General features: G+C 39.3%; 1 protein-coding gene across 1 annotated transcript; it reads right to left on the reverse strand.

Annotated features, from left to right (window-relative positions):
* Positions 1 to 2,266: 2,266 nt before the first annotated feature.
* Positions 2,267 to 13,870, reverse strand: LOC149818384 (uncharacterized). Its single transcript, XM_089984489.1, has 6 exons — positions 13,656 to 13,870; positions 12,983 to 13,023; positions 12,722 to 12,885; positions 3,884 to 3,983; positions 3,642 to 3,811; positions 2,267 to 3,044 (listed from the first exon to the last, which is right to left on the reverse strand). Exons 1-6 carry the CDS (start codon positions 13,727 to 13,729, stop codon positions 2,526 to 2,528), a joined length of 1,068 nt encoding a protein of 355 aa, XP_089840615.1. The 5' UTR covers positions 13,730 to 13,870; the 3' UTR covers positions 2,267 to 2,525.
* Positions 13,871 to 20,517: the final 6,647 nt, after the last annotated feature.

Raw genomic sequence — 20,517 nt, forward strand, 5'->3', positions numbered from 1 at the left:
CGTGAACCAACAGCTCTTACCAAACAAGCAGAGGCCCCGTTGGTACCAAGATGGGGGATGACACAAGTGATGCCAAAACACGTTTTCTTTGTGTTTTTCACATCCCCACCGTCCATCACTTCCACAGGGGGGCTACATTGTCGCCGGGATGGATGGTGATTGTTTGAAAACATGGAGGAAATGTGTTTTATCATATCACATGATCTAAACCTCTCATATTAGAACCACAGAGATGGATACGCGTGACCAGATCCCTTCACCTCGATCTTTCTTATGTTTTCTTTTTAGGGCATTTTTTATGCATGCATATGCAGTGCCGCTGACAGCCACCCATCTTGGCATTTCTCGAGATGCAGTGCTGCCGACAACCACCCATCTCAACATTTCTCAAGATGGAGACCATGCCCATCTCGAGAAATGCCAAGATGGGCGGCTGTGTGGGCGATGCATGATGCAGCGGTGCTGCATTTTATGTTAACACTTTTTTTTGGCATTGTTGAATTGTGATGGGGTCCACAAAGTAGTGTCATGTGTTTGATTAAATGAGGCCCTGGAGAGCAGATCCAGCATTTGGGGTTAAGTACTTGGCCTTGTCCCTGGTTGAAAAATGTCCCGTGTTCTTCTGGAACTTGGACCGGTTTGGTTTGCTTAGCAGCCCTAATTTAACCAGCCGATTCATGGCTCGGCTTGCCCGGCTTGAGTGCCTGCTGCAAACATCCCATGTTCAGTTAGCAGCCCTAAGTGAATCACAGTAAGGTTGAGATATATATCTGGTCGTGCATTTATGGATCCGGTCTATAGGATCATAGAACAGTTTGGAATCGGGATGGGTATTTAATGGTTTTTTGGGATACAAATAAATCTGGGTCCATAGCTGTTGAGCTTTTTAGGTTGATCGGGAATGAACCGAGTAGGTTGCCAAGTGGGGTAGGCCCACAACCAGGCAGATGGGTGAAAAGTGAGACAAAACCTAAGACTCTAGTGTTTAATAACAGAATTAGAAAAGTATCGTCAAGACAAATTCATAAAATTAGGAAAATGAATGTATTCATATAAAGTTTAAATCGGTTCAGGTATAAGGTTGTCAACGTGTCGGGTACCCGACCCACAGGGAAAAACCAAACCCACCCAAATATCACATTGCCGGGTTCAGGTTTTGTCAGGTCACATAAATGGAATCCCAAAAGCGAAGCCGCATAATTTCAGAAATTTATTTTTTACTGAAACTACATATGAACACTCGGGTCTGGTCAGGTACCTTGTAAAAAAACCATAACCGGTTTGGAGTTAAACCACATTTTATTCTGATCACCACTTTTTATTATGCTCATACCCGAGGGGTAGCCGTATAAAGCCACTCATTGACAGCCCTACATATAATGTAGGGCTAATTTGACACATTTTCCAAAATGCCCTAAAATTTTCGATATTCGATATAAATAAAACCTTTTACCCTTAGCACATGCAAACTTCCTCACAATTACTCGAGATTCAAATAGTTTAAAGGATCTCGAGATTCAAATAGTTTAAAGGATCTAAAGCATCTAAAGATGCCCCTCAAAAGCAGAGAGAGGGTCAACACTATCCAACAATAATCATCCTAGCAGCACATTTAGCAATAGGATGAACAAACAGAACTTAAAAGCATATTGACATGCTGCAAGTTGCTCGAAACGAGATATTTTAGGAATCAGAAAAAGGATGGAGTAGATTTTGGGAAAAATCTCCCAAACCTCTGGCAGTGATTGGGGCCTACTTCACAAACCTAACAGTGCAGTTGCATATTAGTTTTCTAGCAACATCTGCAAGATATCATTGCTTTCCATCAAGAAAGCATTTCCAAGTACTGGACGGCAAAGATCTATGCATAGTTAGAAAGACTTGAACAATACATTTGGATACAAACATAATCCCCTATAATTCAATGGACAAAATCACTAGAATGTTTTGAAAATATCACGAATGCTGTGATTGAATGAGGTAGCAGAATAGTTAGGTCACACTATCATAACCGAGAGGTCTCAGGTTTATATTTAACCTGCTAGCAATTTGGAATAGTAGTCTAAAACAGGAATCTATAAAACATGAACAAAACCTATTTGTGTTTAGTCTAAAACCGGAATCTATAAAACATGAACAAACCCTATTTATGTTAAGTCTAAAACTGGAATCCATAAAACATGAACAGAACCCATTCATGTTTAGGTTTCAAGGAAGACCAAATTCAGAGACCATTCCACAAAACCAACCAGAGAAGCTAACAATCTAAAAAGAACATATCCATAGTAAACACAAGATGAGAGAAAGCCTGTAGGTCTCGTTAAGAAATACAGCAACATGAACCGCAAGTAAAACACAAACTATAATCTAAGGCCTATCTCACCAGGGAAGATCCTTCTGGTACATATGCTATCTAAACACAAGGCACCAATCATACTAGTAGATCAACTGAAATTTTTCTAAGCACCTTGAATCGTTTTGCCTGAGCTAGCCATGGACTAGTGCAGAAGAACTCCATAGACTCTCTACCTTGCATAAGGATGGTACCTTCCAGTGCCGCTACCTCCATAACCACCCCTACCTCCATAGTAGCCACCTCCACCATAACCAGCACCTGAACCAGATTCATAACTACCCCCATAGTCAGATCGGCCATAACCATCATAGTCATCAACACCTCGGCCATAGCAGCCAAGAGGCCCACCACCAAATCCACCACCATAAGAACCAAGGCGGCCAGAGTAGCCAAAGGAAGTTTCTCCTCGATAACCACCAAAGCCGCCACCACTAAAGCCTCCATAACCACCACCAAAATCACTACCGATGCCACCTTCGAATCCACCATAACCACCAAGCCTAGCACCATAGCCTCCACCAGACCTATATGATGGTGGAGGACCAAAGTCCCCAGGGCCACCATAGCCGCCATAAGAGTCACCAAATCTACCTGCCCCTCCACCAAACGGACGACCCCTAGAGTCGCTACCAAATGCAGGTCCAGGTGGGTTGGAGGTCTTTTTCGGCTCAGCCTTCTTTATCTCCATCTACAAAGAAAGCAATGAGATTAACCTATGTCACATAGGTGCAGGTGCAGATGCAGGAGTGGATGTGGCGATGCGGCACTTTAAAAAAACTTAGGTGTGGGTTGCGGGGAAGGTATATATATATATATAACTGGACTTGGTTAGGATTAACTGAATCTACTTTTGGACAGAAATGGATCTCTTTGTGGTTGACTTCACCTGACACAAAGGAAGTCATGTCCAAGTGTCGGACCCGCATTGGTGCGGGTGCGAGGTGGGTGCAGTGCCCTGCTAGAAAAGTTCGTGTTACATAGAGATTAACCTAGCTTCATGTTTCCTGTAAACCATTTAAAAAGCCTAGTCATGGATTCTACTCTAAAGATCTAGATTCTACCACATCAGTTAACGATTAACTGCAAAATGGTGTGTGTGTGTGTGTGTGGGGGGGGGGGGGGGGGGGACCAGTACTAAAACCACAAAACTTGAAGAAAACAAAAATAACATGCAACATCAAGTTGAACCAAAAAAATATTTGGATAGGGAAATTTAGAACATAGAATAAAAAAGTTCAGACAAATATTCTGTCCCTTCAACAACCAACCAGTGTATCAGACTCACCTTCATGCCCATCAGGTCAACCATATTTCCCTTCACCAAAAGATCGTCTACAACTTGTTCTGAGTCAAAGACTATAAACCCAAAACCCCGAGACCGGTTGGTTGAATGGTCACGTACGATTTGGTGGTCCACCACCTTACCATACTTCCCGAAATAATTCTTCAACTCATCTGGGGATACAGATAAAAAAAATTATAAGCATAGGATAAAGAAGCATAAAACTAATAAAGCAGTATAGATACCTTCTGTAACTGTTGGAGGAATCCCTCCCACAAAAATCTTCTTGGTTTTGAAATCTTTGGATGGTATAGCCCCTTTTGGGATTGTTCTTTTAATTTCAACCTGCAGAGTGCACATAAATTGTTAGAAAGAATAATCCAACAGTGCACATCTCTCCATTTTTCTCTTCTTATTTGTTGTTTTTGTTATAAATAATGAAGAACAAAGCAAATGTAGATATCTAAATTGATTAAAGCATAGCCTCAGGGGCAGAGCCAAAAATCCAAGAAAGGGTGGACACAGGTCTCTCTCTCTCTCTCTCTCTCTCTCTCTCTCTCTCTCTCTCTCTCTATATATATATATATATATATATATATATATATATATATATATAGAGAGAGAGAGAGAGAGAGAGAGAGAGAGGCTGGGTGGGTGGGTTTGGGGGGAGGGTGGGTTGCAAACAGTTCAGATTTTGGATCAGAAAATACACTGGGAAGTCGGTTCAGTTCAAATCCGGGAAAGCCAAAATTCGCAAAAGCACTATCCCATATCTGGACCATTGGTAACTCTAGGGGGAGGGAGGGAGGGTAGGGCACAGCATTCGAGTCAGGGTGGGCACTGTTAAAATACATGTAATTCATATATATATATATTTATATATATATGTGTGTCTAAAATACCCGGTAGGGGTATTTTAGTCATTTCACAAGTACCCGATAGGGGTACTTGTTTTCCTTCTTTTATTTTCCTTTTTGTTTTTTGTATTTTATATTTTTTAATTTATGTTTTTTTGCTCACACAAAGGGGCCCCACCATGGAGTCGATGGGGCCCCCAACGGTCACATTTGTGACCGTTGGGGGCTCCCAACGACTACATGGGGAGCCCCTAGGTGGCTCTCCTTTTAAGGCCTTTTGGCCATCCCCCCTCTCCTTCTTTTGTGTATAAATAGGGGTGAACCCCTCTTGTATTTTTCACTCAAGAGAGCTCTCTCTCTTTTCAATAAGAGACTTTTATATTTTTATGTTGTGTTGTCTCTTGTGGGTTTGGGTGTTAGCCTTTTTGTTTGTTCATTAGTGGATGTTGTAAGTGCTTAATGCACTCTTTGCTTTTCTGCATATTTCATTACATGGTATCAGAGCCTTGTTTATGCTCTTCTTCTTAATATAGCTAGTTGTGTAGCTATATTTTTTTCTTGTTGTATCTCTCTCCGTTTACCCTCTTGTGAGTGTTTGAAATGGAAGGAGAACAAAAGATTGATCTCTCCTTCAAGCTCAATGGCTCCAACTACATGATGTGGGCCGCCGCCATGGAAAACAACCTCAAAGGTAAAAAACTTTGGGGATACGTTATGGGCACCATTCCGGAACCTCAACTCCAACTAACTAAGATGGATGGTGATCAAGAAAAAGCTCTTGAAGGAATTGCCCGCATAAAGGCCATTGAAGATCACCAATCTAAAGTGGAAGATTGGGAAAGCAAGCATGCCAAGATTCTTGTTTGGTTCATGAACAATGTGGAGCTCAAGATTTGCGCCAACATTGCCAAGTTTCGGATGGCGAATGAAGCATGGTTCTTTATGAAAGGTATGTTTACTCAAAAAGACATTGCTCGTCAATTTTTTCTTCAAGAAAAAATCCGGACTATCAAGCAAGGAGAAATGAGTGTAAGGGATTACTTTAGCACTCTTGGTCCCCTATGGGATGAACTATCTTTACTAGAACCAAAATGGGTTACCAGTGTAGATGTGGAATTAAGGAGAGAACAAATGGAAAAAGAGCACTTTTTCCAATTTTTACATGGGCTTAGGCCCGAATATGAACAAGTTAGATCTTCCCTCCTACATAGATCTAAGCCTCTTCCCTTGGAAGATGCCATAGCCGAAATATGTCAAGAAAAAACTCGTCTTGGCATGATTAAAGGAGGAGATGATGTCTTGGCCGTATCAAAACCCGGCAACCATGTGAAAACTTACAAACCTCCTCATTTTGGGAGGCAAAATAATTTTAATGGCAACTATAGAAAAGCCATTTGCCATCATTGTCAAGAGCCGGGTCATATAAGACCTAATTGCCCTAAGTTGAATGAAGCACCTAAAAATAAGGTTGCTTCCGTTGAAGAAGCTACTCAAAAGAAAGAGAAAACCACAAAAGGGAAGGAACATTTTTCTCTTGCTCAACTATCGAAAGCACTACAAACTCTACTCAAGATATCATCAACCTCGAGTGCCGCCATTGCTTCTTCCTCTCCTCCAGGTATGTCTTCTTGGATCCTTGACTCTGGAGCTTCCTTTCATATGACCCCACTTGAAAATGAGCTTTCCGATTTATGTAATAATTATAAAAACTCCTATGTTTCAACTGCTGATGGTACATCTTTACAAGTAAAAAGTTTTGGAACTTTAAACTTTTCAAAAGATTTCTACGTGCCAAACGTGAGAGTTGTACCTCAACTTAATTTAAATCTTCTCTCTGTTGCTCAAATATGTGATCATGGATGTGAAATCTCCTTCTCAACTAAGGATTGCTCTATACAGGATCTCCGGTCCAGGAAGCAGATTGGGCAAGGCCATAGGAGGGGAGATCTCTATTACATGAGCAACTTGAAACTCCCCACTAACTCTTTTTGTAACCATGTCCAAGATAAAAATATTGAAATTTGGCATCAAAGACTTGGACATCCAAGTTTCTCAAAAATGTACTCCTTTCCATTTGGAAAGAAATTTTGTAATGAGAAACATTTTGTTTGCAAGAATTGTATTTTTGGCAAAATGAAATCTACTACTTTTCCAAACCGAACTTTTGTGTCCAAAAGACCTTTTGAGTTAGTCCATTCGGACGTTTGGGGTCCTTCCCCGGTCATGTCCAAAGGAGGGTACTCCTATTACGTTACTTTCATTGATGACTACACTAGGTATGTATGGATCTACTTTCTCAATTTAAAATCCGAAGTCTTTGACTTCTTCAAAAAAATTCATATGATAGTTAAAAATCAATTTTCAAGTAATATCTCTACTCTTAGATCCGATTCGGGTGGAGAATATTTATCAAATGAATTTCAAAACTATTTAGAAGTAAATGGAATTTGTCATCAAAGATCGTGTCCTATGACTCCCCAACAAAACGGCTTGGCCGAAAGAAAGCATAGACACATTATGGAAACCACTATGACACTCCTTATTTCCAAAGAAATTCCAAAAAGTTTTTGGGCCGAAGCGGCCTTAACCTCAACTTACTTAAAAAATAGAATGATATTTTCATCTTTACAAAATACATCTCCATATGAAAAACTATTTGAAAGAACACCCAATTTCAATAGATTAAGAATTTTTGGATGCAAATGTTTTGTCCTTACACATAAACGGGACAAATTATCTCCTAAGACTATTGAATGTGTTTTCTTGGGTTATGGAGAAAATCAAAAGGGTTTTAGATGTTTTGACTTGAAAAATAACAAACTCTATGTATCCAAAGATGTAACATTTTTGGAAAATGAAAATGGTTTTGTGAAAACTAAAGATATTGACGAAAGTGAATATACTTTTTTATTTGATCTTCTATCTCAAGAAGATGAGACTCCTCAAGAAGAGGAAATCTCTAATGAGTCTTAGAATGACCTAGAGGATATTCCTCTTGACAATGTTATAGATGAAAATAGACCAATCCAAACCTATGTTAGGCGTGGTCAACAAACTCAAATGAGCGCCTTAAAAAAATACTCTCAAGGATCCAACATAGAAGAAACCTCCTTAAGGAGATCCAGTCGGATTTCCAATCCTCCTAATAGGTTTGTTTTCTATGAGTCCCTAACTCCAAGATATAGAGTGTGTCTAATTGCATTGCACTCATTTCATGAACCTTCACACTATAATGAGGCCAAAAACATTTCCCAATGGGTTGAAGCCATGAACTTAGAGCTTAGTGCCCTTGAAAAGGCAAAAACTTGGGAAATAACTTCGTTACCCACTGGAAAAAAATCAATTGGATGTAGATGGGTCTTCAAAATTAAAACTAAGAGTGATGGTTCATTAGAACGTTATAAAGCACGGTTATTAGCTAAAGGATATGATCAAGAATATGGTATAGATTATGAAGAAACCTTCGCACCTGTTGCTAGAATGACTAGTGTTAGGACCCTTATCGCCATATCATCTGTTAAAAAATGGCCTATCTATCAACTAGATGTCAAGAATGCTTTCTTAAATGGCAAATTAACTGAAGAAGTTTATATGGATCCTCCACCAGGAGTGTGTATTGGTAAAGATAAAATTCTCAAACTTAAGAAGGCATTGTATGGTTTAAAACAAGCCCCAAAGGCTTGGCATGATAGATTTAGTAATGTAATGTTAAGTTTGAATTTCCGTTCATGTTATACTGACACTGCTTTGTTTGTGAAAAGTGCAGGGTCTTCAGTAGTTATTTTACTACTGTATGTTGATGATATGATCATCACAGGAAGTGATGAGCAAGGCATTAATGATATTAAAAAAGTTTTGAAAGAAAATTTTGATATGTCTGACCTTGGTTTCTTAAGATATTTCTTAGGGATTGAAGTGGCGTACTCTCCTCGAGGGTACATTCTCTCTCAGATGAAACTTGTTGCCGACATCTGTTCCAAATCTGGTATGTCCGATGATAAGAAGACAGAAACCCAAGAAGTCATCAATGCAAAATTAAGGTTGGAAGATGGAACACCTCTCGAGGATCCTACTCCCTACCGGCAACTTGTTGGGTCTCTAACCTACTTATCCATCACTCGGCCAGACATAGCTCATGTCGTCCACTCTGTCAGTCAGTTTCAACATGCACCTACAACCGTGCACATGAGTGCAGTTTTAAGGATCGTCAGATATATCAAAAACACCATAACTAAGGGAGTTTTTCTTTCCTCTGCCTCGTCACTTGATTTAATTGCTTATATTGATGCAGATTGAGGAGGAAATCTCAATGACCGAGTCTCAACTACGGGATTTTGTGTTTTCTTAGGTGACTCTATGATTTCTTGGAGATGCAAGAAGCAACACAAGGTATCCTTGTCCTCAACGGAAGCGGAATACCGTGTTATGGCTTCTACAACCATGGAACTTGTGTGGCTGAGAAGTCTCATCAGTGATATGGGCATTGTCATCTCTACTCCTTCAAAGATGTGTTGTGACAACAAAAATGCAATCTATATTGCAAGCAATCACACCTTCCATGAGTGTACTAAGCATATTGAGATGGACTGTCATTACGTACGTGATGAATACCTAAGAGGAACCATAGCACTACCTTACGTCACATCTGAGTATCAGTTGGCGGACTTCTTCACTAAGGCCGCTGCTCCTCGTTTTTTGTTTCTCCTTAACAAGCTTTCGGTTATATCCCCGTAAAGCTTGAGGGAGGGTGTTAAAATACATGTAATTCATATATATATATATATATATATATATATATATATATATATATGTCTAAAATACCCAATAGGGGTATTTTAGTCATTTCACAAGTACCTGATAGGGTACTTGTTTTCCTTCTTTTATTTCCTTTTTGTTTTTTGTATTTTATATTTTTTAATTTATGTTTTTTTGCTCACACAAAGGGGCCCCACCATGGAGTCGATGGGGCCCCCAACGGTCACATTTGTGATCGTTGGGGGCTCCCAACGACTACATGGGGAGCCCCTATGTGGCTCTCCTTTTAAGGCCTTTTGGCCATCCCCCCTCTCCTTCTTTTGTGTATAAATAGGGGTGAACCCCTCTTGTATTTTTCACTCAAGAGAGCTCTCTCTCTCTTTTCAATAAGAGACTTTTATATTTTTATGTTGTGTTGTCTCTTGTGGGTTTGGGTGTTAGCCCTTTTGTTTGTTCATTAGTGGATGTTGTAAGTGCTTAATGCACTCTTTGCTTTTCCGCATATTTCATTACAGGCACTACCCACCCTGACTCAAACCCCCTTATTGGGGATTTCTAGATCAAGGTGGGCACTTGCCCACCCTGGCCAGTATGTAGCCACCAAGATCTGCACCGACGGCCATTCTGCCCAGCCTCACAGCCTGGGTTTCGCAATGACCGCCGCACCCTCCTACTCATTGAGGCCTAGCAATCTCCCCGACGGACGGGTGTGGGTCAAACACTTAAGCGTCATTCATTTTCAGGGCTAGTATTTCGGCAGGTGAGTTGTTACACACTCCTTAGCAGATTTCGACTTCCATGACCATCGTCCTGCTGTCTTAATCGGCCTACTTCTATGACCAACACCCTTTGTGGGATCTAGGTTAGCATGTAGTTAGGCACCGTAACCCAGCTTCCAGTTCATCCCGCATTTGTGGTTACTAATCACATATATGTATACCTTAAAAAATAAAAAATATATCCTAGTTTATTCACTACTATTTTTGAAGCACAGTTTACTTGGAACACAAATGACCACTGGGTATGCATCTCTGCAGAACACCCAGTTTCTTTTTTTTATCTAACTCCCAGTCGATATGACAACAGGAACAACGTTTGATCCCCCCATATTACTCAACCAAGAAAGGTGGTGAGCACGACAATTTTCTGGGTGGACAATTAACATCCAACAAAAAAAACATCAGCAGCATTGCACTGTAGGATGGATGAGGCTAGCAACAAAGAATTTGCACTGCAACTACACTCATCAAGAGACCAATTAAATGAATATATCCATAATTGTACTGATCATCTTGTTAGCTGCATAAACAAACCTTCTTAGTTGTCCTTACTATTTAACTTGATGGCAGGCCTTCTATTTTTGCACCTCATTGGGTAAAAGTAAGCATTCAGTTCCTTTCTGATTAGCAGTGAACTTGTAACTTTGGAAAAAAGAAGCCATTGTCTTTAGATAAATTAATCTTAACAATTCAAGTAATAAATATGTCTCACATCAAAATAACACCTTCCTCACTTTTCATTACAAATCAGTCAATACAGAGAAAATGTAAAAACTGATTAAAGAAAGATCAAGCATGAATGCCATAAATTCAACAAATACATTGGCAGTAGTATCTTGAAAGCCTTTATTGGGGTTACAGCTGCACTGATCGAAGAGTGCTTCGACGCAAGGTGCATAAAGCATGTGGATTGAGATAAAGTTCAGGTTCCCAAGCATGAGATATTACTCATCAATCCACATTTATTTTATCTCAAAAATCTATTAACTTAATGGCTGCACGCAATTGCATCAGATCTGCCACCAATCTATTTCACCCGACCGCCAGGTCTTTTTATTTCCTGATAAGCATGCTGGGGCCACACAAAAAGCCAGGCTTATCTATTGGGGGTTATATACAATGTCACATCAGTAACAGTAGGGTTACAGTGTATGGCACGAGTAAGGGTGGGCACCAGGTTGAGCATCTTGTGAGCCACAGCAGGCCTAGCCCCAATGGATTGGGCTTAGGCCAGGTTTGGGCCAGTTTTTCTATGTATGGCAAGGCCAAGACCAGTGCAGCGTGTATGGCCTTTGACTAAAAAGAAAGGGTAAACAATATACAAAAGCCAAATGGAGAATGATTAGCAGTTATTTCCAAGGGTTTTTCGTGCACCTCATGTATTCCCCCACATCCGATCATTCCCTCCAGCAATGGCATGCTTTCATCTGATTCCCTATGGCAACAGCATCAGTCTCAATGAAAGCAATATTTCTAGCAAGTGTGAAACACATGTCAATTCCCAATGACAATATGTTCCCAAAAAGTATGATTAGTGGAATATGGGTTTCTCAATGACAAGAAGATGAAAACTCTTATCTTCTGTAATGTCATTTGAAGCATTTGTTTGAGAGGAACCCTTCCATTTTCTCCCCTTCGGGTTCTACCTCCTCCCCCTCAATCGCCATTAGGGTTATTGGTCATCGCTTTTGTTTGTTGCTAGTGCATCATATATGACTGGCTATATCAAACAAAACATGTTGTTTGAGTCATGTTAAGGCATAACATTTTGATTTGGTGAAATAGTTATGCTATTAGATCTTCCTTTTGGTGTAATAGTGGTTAGTTGTTGATAGTTCATGTCTTCGTGCTTAAATTGTGGCCTGGTTTCCGTTGTTTTGTGTATGATCTAGGTTGCAACACGAGTAATTCAAATGCTCAGCATACCCATTTTCACAGTACTTTAGGTGTCAGTGTAGAGTGTTTCCATACAATACATATACTACATTCTCTCTCTCTCACCCATCTTTTGAAAAGCACAGGTATTGTATCAGTGTTGTACCACATACCACATGCGACACAGTTAAGTTTTCTCATTGAACCTTTTTTGCTAAATATACAACAATGATGTTACTGTTATTGCCTTTAGAAGAAGGATAATTATACACCAGGCCCAATTCAGGTGGAATTTAGAAGGAAAAAAAATAAGAAGGAGAAGCAGAACCAGCTGGCCAACCAGCCCATCCAATTTTTTAGGACCCAAGAGGTGGCTAGCCCGGCCTAGACCATTGCCACCCTTAGGCATGGCTAGAGACCGGTATGACAATGAATGGAGAAGCCCTTGTGTCAGATGTTTGCTTCGAACTCATGGTACTCCTTTCACCACTGGAAAGTAAGATTGCATCCCTTTCCAAGCTGGAGACCCCATTTATTCAGCATCTATACACCACTATTGCAATGATTATTAATGAAAAATAAGCAACAACGGCAACAGATATGGTACTGACACCGAGAAGTTTTTAACATCAAGGAAAACAAACACAAATTGTTGCAAGAAAATATCAAAGATGAACATGGCAATGATAACCCGCTTTCCTAATTCCACAGGTCAAATTGAAGTACAGAAATTCGGAATTGTAATTTCAATGATTTAGGATGCGTGAATCAGGATTTTCCTCAAAATAGGGACAAGAAAATAAGAAAAAAAACTTACTTGTTTGCCATTAAGGACGTGGGTTTCTTGTATGACTTTGTCAACAACCGAAGGATCTGCATACGTCACAAAACCGAAACCTCTTGGGTGCCCAGAATACTTATCTTTCATTATCACAGAATCAATAATCTCTCCATATTTCCCAAAATACTTGTTAAATGTTGCTGCACACACCATCACGGGAAAATTAAATAAAATAAACAGTACTAAAAAAGATCAGAAAATAATAGCGAACAAATAGAGTGATGAAAATACACTCACCTAAACTAACGTCCTTGGCGAGGCCTCCAACGAATATCTTTCTGATCATTCAAGAAGAAAACAGAAAAACAACATCAGATAGGCAAATAGATGTCTAAATAATCAAAAGGCAGCTAGAAGATCCATTCAAAAGTTTGAATAAAGAAATATACGCACAAAGTTCATCATCATCAGGATTCACTAAAAGAGAACATGAATCAGATGAAATCGGCAACGGGCGTCTAAACCGAACAAATGGGCAGCGAAAAAATCCATTTAAAATTATCAAGAAAAAGAAAAGCCATGGTCCGAACCGACTATAAAAGAACAAAAAATCACGACAGAAACCAATTGGGCGTACAAAGAAGCAAGTGCTAATAGAGAAATAGGTCAAAACTCAAAACAATACACGATAACAACTACGATGGAGCACGAATATTCAACTAGAACCAAGAAAACTGAACGAATGAGCAAATGGATATGCAGAAATCGCAATTGTTAGTGAGAAAACCTATGGAAAAAATAAGAAAAAGAATCCCACAAACAAAGAAACGAAGGAGAAGCACGGCAAGGCTTGACTTTTCGATGAAAAAAGAAGAGAACTCGAGAAAGAAAACAGATGGGTGGTGAGAAAACGAATAGAAAACAATGAATGTGACTCGAGAAAAAGGATGGAGATGGGGATATGGCATACCCAGGGCTTCCACCATCGCCGGAAGGAGTATCGGCGTTTTCATTGGAAGCGGAACCCTTCGATTTCGATCCCATGCCCTTTACCTTCCCCAGTTTCCTCTTTCTCTCCTTCAGTCTCCTTGGGAAAAGGAAAAGAAAGGAGAGATTTTGGAGATGGAGAGAGGTAGGGCCAGAGAGAGAGAGAAAGAGAGAGAGGCCGATGAAAAGGAGCCAAATGGGTCGATGAAAGAAGTTAGGGTTCTAGTGGGAGAGAGAGGGTGTTAAATGGGTGGATGAGAGAGAGAGAGAGAGAGGGCCTTCAAAATTCCAAGCCACACACATTTATTGGGTGTCATGGTCTAGGGCTCAGACCATGGCTGAATCTGGGTTGGTGGGTTCAGGTAGAATGGCTCGAGCCGGGCTGGTCTTAGTGCATTGGGTAACCGGATCGATCAGGTCTGGCTGTTAGGAGGCCTTTGAATCCACGCCCACGGGACATACTGAGCATGGGCCCCACATGCGTCCGTGCACCCACGCAAATGTGGCACACTTGGATGCTGATTTGGTACTTCTCGCAAGCACAAATGCATTGTCTGTCGTCGTTCCGTTCCTCCCACGGAATAGTGGCGAACGGACAGGAATGAACAATAAAAGAATAAAAAAATATCTTTTATTGGCAAGTGGACAGCACATCTTGGAATGTCTCTAGTGTGTGATTGTTTGTTCAAGATTGGACGGAACAAAGAACATTATAACATAAAGAACTCATGTTCTATCTGTCCTTTAACAACTATACTGCATCCAGCGTTTGTTTTGAATGGACAAAAAATTGTGTTTCTTGTATCGAGCGTTTGATTTTTATCAGGTGCGACTCCTTGAACACATGAATAATGGCTTGGATAACTTTGTTTTAGATTGTGCATCTCAATTTGTCCCACCACACAAGTGTTTTAACATGTTTATTATAGATTTTAACTTTGGATATGGATCTCATATTTGATTTACAAACTAAAAACTGTTTTAATTTTAGGTAATTTGAGAAAACATTAAGAATTTATATTTTGATATATAAATGCTCTAATCGGTGTCATATTGGATTTAAATATGATAGCTTATAAAAAAATTATGGATTTTAGCCCTGAATATGGATCTTAAATTGGATCTAAGAATGAGAAAATGTTTAACTTTTTGGGTAATTTGAGAAAAAATAAGAATTCATATTTTTTATATACAACAACAACTACGCCTACATCCCAAAACCATTGGGTCGGCGATATGAACCAAAAAAAATCATTTTGGGTCCTCCACATGAATCCTTCTCCTCCAATCATTTCTATCCAATGCCATGTCCTCGGTGAGGTTCAAAGCATTCATATCCTTTCCTATCATCTCCATCCAAGTCTTCTTAGGCCTACCTCGACCTCTTTTGACTAATATATTTTTTCATTTGTCCATCCTTCTAACTGGAGCATCATTAGGCCTTAGTTGAATATGTCCAAACCACCGTAAATGATTTTCTCTCATCTTATTTTCAATGGATGCAACGCCTACCTTCTTACGTATCTCCTCATTTCGAATCTTATCTTTTATTGTATTTTCACACATCCATCGAAGCATACGCATCTCAGCTACACTCATTTTTTGAATATGACGTCTCTTGGCAGCCCAACATTTTGTACCATATAATAAAGCGGGCTTAATTGTCGTCCTATAAAATTTTTCCTTCAACCGCAATGGCATTGTACAATCGCACAGCACTCCAGTTGCACTTTTTCATTTCATCCACCCAACCTTTATCTTATGGTTTACATCTCCATCAATTTATCCATCATTTCGAATGATAGATCCCAAATATTTGAAACAGTCGTCCACCAATATTTCTTGCTCGCTAAGCTTCACTACACTCTCATCACTACTGTGTTGCTTACTAAATCGACATTCCATATATTCTGTCTTACTCAACGTAAAACCTCTTGCTTCCAATGTCTGTCTCCATAATTCTAACTTAGCATTAACCCCAGCTCTAGACTCATCAATCGAAACAATATCAACAGCAAACAACATACACCACGACACATTTTCTTGAATTGATTTCGTAAGCTCATCCATCACTATAGCAAATAGGAAAGGGCTTAATGTAGATCCTTGATGTAACCCAACTGTTATAGGAAAATTGTTTGACACCCCTCCACAAGTGCTGACATTGGTTACCACTCCTTCGTACATATCTTTAATTATACTAATGTACTTGAGAGAAACGCCTTTCTTCATCATTGTCCACCAGAGAACATCCCTAGGTACTCTATCATATGTCTTCTCTAAATCAATAAAAACCATATGCAAATCTTTGTTCCTCTCTCTATATCTCTCAATAATTTGTCTAAGAAGATGCATAGCTTCCATAGTTGATCTTCCAGGCATAAAACCAAATTGATTCTCTGATATCATGACAACCTTCTGTGAACACCCCAAATTTTTCAAAATCTTATAAATATTCCATTTTGCCCCTGACCTCATTTTCTGAGTAATTGAGTCACTTTTAAATCTAAATTCCATTTTATTTCTCAAATTTTGCTGAAATTAAATTCATTTTATATAATTGACTCGATTTCGAATCCGGATCCAATATCAGAATCCAAATTTGAGCTTTGTCATCCAATTTTTAAAAAAAAACTAAATTCTCAAAATTACCAAAATAACCTTTTGAAAGGCTCAGACAGTTCGTCCGGTATTCGTTTAGATATATCGCGTTATATTCCTCAATTCGAGGTTTAAAACTTGAATATTTTCGTAAAATTTGGATCCAAACCCATTTTCTAAAGATTTTTTTCCAAAAATAACCCAAAATTCTCAGAAAACCCTTCTTTTGTAAATATTTCTCAAAAATTATAAAATGATTTTTAAATCCCTTATTTTTCTTAGTTTCATAGTTTTATTTCAAAAATACCAAAAAAATGGAAAATAAGAAAAGAAAAGAAAAGTTTTTGAAGACCTCCTTTTGAAAAACATCTTTTAACTAAAACCATTTTTTTGAAAAAAACTTTTAAAAAGGACCGCCCTTTTGAAAATCTTTAAAAACAAAAATTTATCCTTTGATAAAAGGCTTTTAACGAAAATTTTAGGGTTACAGAGGCTCTCTCCCTCTCTCTTCTCCCTCTATCACTGAATCCCCCCATGGCCATCCTCCAAACCGTCTATCACCAACCCATTTGATTCTCCTCCATCCATCTGCAACGGAAGCCCCTTCTGGACTCTTCTTCATCCTCTTTAAAAATAGGCAAAGGGGAAGGGCTCAGGCATCGTCTTCACCCCCGCACCCCTGGTTTTCTTCTCCTTCCTCTCTATAAACCGTTTTCACCCCTCCATCCCACGCTCTTTCTCTGGTTTCTTCTCCCTTACATTCCTCCCCTTTCCCTCTTGATTAACCTCTCGTTTCTCAACCCACTGGAGGAAATCGACCCTCCAGGCAACAAAATCCTTCTTCATCCCCCTCATTCTCTGATATCAACCTCCAGAGTTTCAACACGTCTACTATACATCTGAGGCTTTTCGCTCTTTCCTCAAATCGAAGCTCCATTGAATCGGGAATCGCTCAAAAAGCCGACCTGCAGGATATCCCATTCGTTTCAGTTGAGTCGGGCTTCCGATATTGACAACAATAGCAAGCCAGAGCACTATTCTCCTCCTTCTTCCTTCATAATTCCTGCAAACAAGGTAAGTGACTCCTCTTAGTTCCTTCTTGTTATCGGTACCTCCTCCTTTGAGTTTCTTGCGATGTCCCATTAAAGCAATCATGGTAAGGATGATTTGCTTATAGCAGATCATCCCACCTCAATGCAACATTAACGGAATAACTTGATTCCGACATTTTTTTTTTAGTTTTCCCTTCTTTTGGTTTTCAGTGGTTCCATATATGTCGATGCTCTCGTTATCACACTGTAGATTATGATTCATATATTGTTTTATTTTGATTTCTTTTCTCATTTCTATTTCTCTTTCACACCTGATTTTTAGTTTCTTTTTAATAATCGGTTTATGTTTTGATCACTTATTGATTTGTGAATTTCTGCTTTGTTTTGATCATTCGTTGATTTGAGTTTTCTATTTTGATGATCGGTTGCATCGCATACAACATTGGGTCGCCATATCCCCCGCTGGTCCTGCATTTCATCTCACTAAGCGTACTCTGTGAGCACCAATCATCATCCACATTCTTCATCATGTGTCAATGTTCTTTCCTGAAATTCCCTGTCAAGAGAGGCTCTGAGGTGTGTAGCGTACATTCTCCCTGTAAGGCAACCTGCGTGCACCAATGACTCAATCAGAGGTTTGTATGTACCCGTGTTCATCAAGGCCCAAGATTGTCACCCCACTCCATTATATTCCTTCACCAGCATTTCTTATTAATGTTCTGCATTTCCCTTTGCTGTGGTCATTGTTTAATATCATTTCCCTGATATGTCTTCTGGTTCAGTCTAGTATTATGTCTGGGTTTTAACCTCAGTAACTTCAGCTGCATGGTTATCGTAGCAACAACCTGTGGCCTGGCTTTGACAAGGAGATCAATTCTAGACCATGGAATTGAATAAAGGATAGTTCAAGTTCTGACATGTTTATATGTCTCAAAACTAAGTAATGTTTTCTCTTTTATTAGATTAACATCCATCGTATGGGTTTTGTTGGCCTTGCTCCCATCTCCCCTTTACGATTTATCTATAATTTTTCTTGTTTCAAAAATACCCAACTGCTTCTCATGACCATTACACTAATATCTCATGCATTCCTCTCAGAGATTTGTTTGTGATTCTCAGAAATGATCCATATCTCGTCAGTATGAAGTCGGCTTAGAGAAGTTAATTACTGTTGTAAAGAAAGAATGAAATTATGTGACCCAGTAGGAATCTCTCTTAACTGGAATCTTTTAGAGTAACAGAAATTTTGTTACTCACTGAATTCGTAATTGAGGATTTCTAAAGGAGAAGTGCCTAAAACACTTCTAGATTTCTCTTTCGACCCATAGAATCACTCTGAAGCCTTACCTGTGGCCAAGAGCGACAATTATTGATGCTCTTGTTTCTTGCATCTGAAGATAAACGAAAATGCTATTATGGAAATTTTTACATTTCCTTAATATGTCTCACTTGAGATCCAAAAGGTAAGCAAACTCTCTGCCTGGAAACCCTGATGTACTGTGATATCAACTGTAACAAGGACTATCTGAGTACACACATATAAGATTTTCTTTCAGGTGAGTTTTGTACTTAATTATGGTTTCCCTTTTGGGTGTCAGCAGCATGCAACCTCAGCGCTCATGCTCTCTGAAATCCTTTGTTCGTGTTTACCAAAAGGTGACATTAAAATCTGAATTGCTCTGTTCAAAGTTTCAGTATATGCTTGGTATTAGTTCGTGGTGAAACAAATATTGCTTGCTAAAACAAAAAAAATGATCTCACAGTCCTCTGGCCCTGATATTTCAGCTTCCTCTATGCGATCCATGAGTTATGTTATCTTCATCTTTTCTCTCAATAATTTGAGGATTTCACTAACCGCATTTTGCTATTTCTGAAGTTTTTGCGCACTCCTAGGCATGACTCCCATTTGAGCTACATATTTGCACCATCCATTACTCTTCTCCCAATTCATGGCTTGCTTGGACATCTCATAGACCTGGCCAATGCACCAATCATCCACAGGATATTTTAGATGAGCTTGAGGTCAGGGCATCAATGATTTGGGTAACCAGTGAGTATGCTAGAAGAAGTGATGAACTCCTTGAGAGTTTCTTAGAAAATTTCCCGAAAGGATCAACGCTGATGCAATTGTAGATGTTGGCTTGTGATCGTTGACGTGCTTCCTTGAGAGACCAACTTAAGGGTCTCGAGCAGATGGTTCAGATTGTGTTCAAGGGATGGATAGCCCAAATCTCTATGAATAAGCATGCATGTGTTGGCCCTCTTTATGCTAAACTCCTTTTGTCATGTTGTCTTTTCCTTTTAGAGTCCATTATTCCATTAAGTTATTTCTATGTTTATCTGTGTTTTTTTTCTGTAATTATTTCATAGAATGTATGATTAGTTGCTCCACTATTAGTTTTATTCAAGGGGGCTGCCAGTCCCATACTTTGGTTGTTCACGGAAGAATATGAATGTGGACCACAGGTTGTAAGAATGGCAGATCTATATAAGAGCTGTCTTGGCTTGCTGAACTCTCGTTCTTGGAAGATGTCCTAAAGTGCAGCTTGCCTGTCATCAAGTCTTGTCTAAAATCCTGCCCCCACCTAGGTGTAAAGGTCATCCAGATGGCCTCAGAGTTGTCACTGTGGAACATAGTTGAACTTGTTGCTGATCATGTAGCTCTTTTCTTCACTATTGATTAAACAACCAGCTATTTTAGTTTGCAATTGCTTGGTGACAGTTATTGTTTACCGAGTTACAGGCATCTTTCTAGTTGATCTGGAAAGCTTGCCTTGGGTTATCAGGATACATTAATTGTCCAAGTTGGTTAAATCAACAGTTCGGGTTCTGCTCAAGTTGCTGAGAATATTATAATCCTGGATGCAAATGGTTTGGATTGTGGATCAGAAAATACATTAGGGAGTCCAATCAAATTGGATCCAGGATAGCTAAAATTTGCAAAACCTGACCCACTTGCAACCCTGCTCTCAATCATCTGTTACCACTAAATCTAAATGGTGAATGATTTTCTACTTTGCGGGTAAGAACATTAGTTCTCAATCTTGCTCCACTCTTGAAGATGCACAATTCCAAAATATGTTGTTGTTGAAAGACTATCTACAAAAGGTGTTATTCACCACCATTTGAGGTGTCATCTGTTGCTACTGCAACAGTAGCCATCAGACCTACTTCTCCTCAATAAGGTTTTTT

This window comes from Nuphar pumila, chromosome 13, assembly GCF_984573655.1.
Source record: "Nuphar pumila chromosome 13, dmNupPumi1.hap1.1, whole genome shotgun sequence".
Classification (NCBI taxonomy): Eukaryota; Viridiplantae; Streptophyta; class Magnoliopsida; order Nymphaeales; family Nymphaeaceae; genus Nuphar; species Nuphar pumila.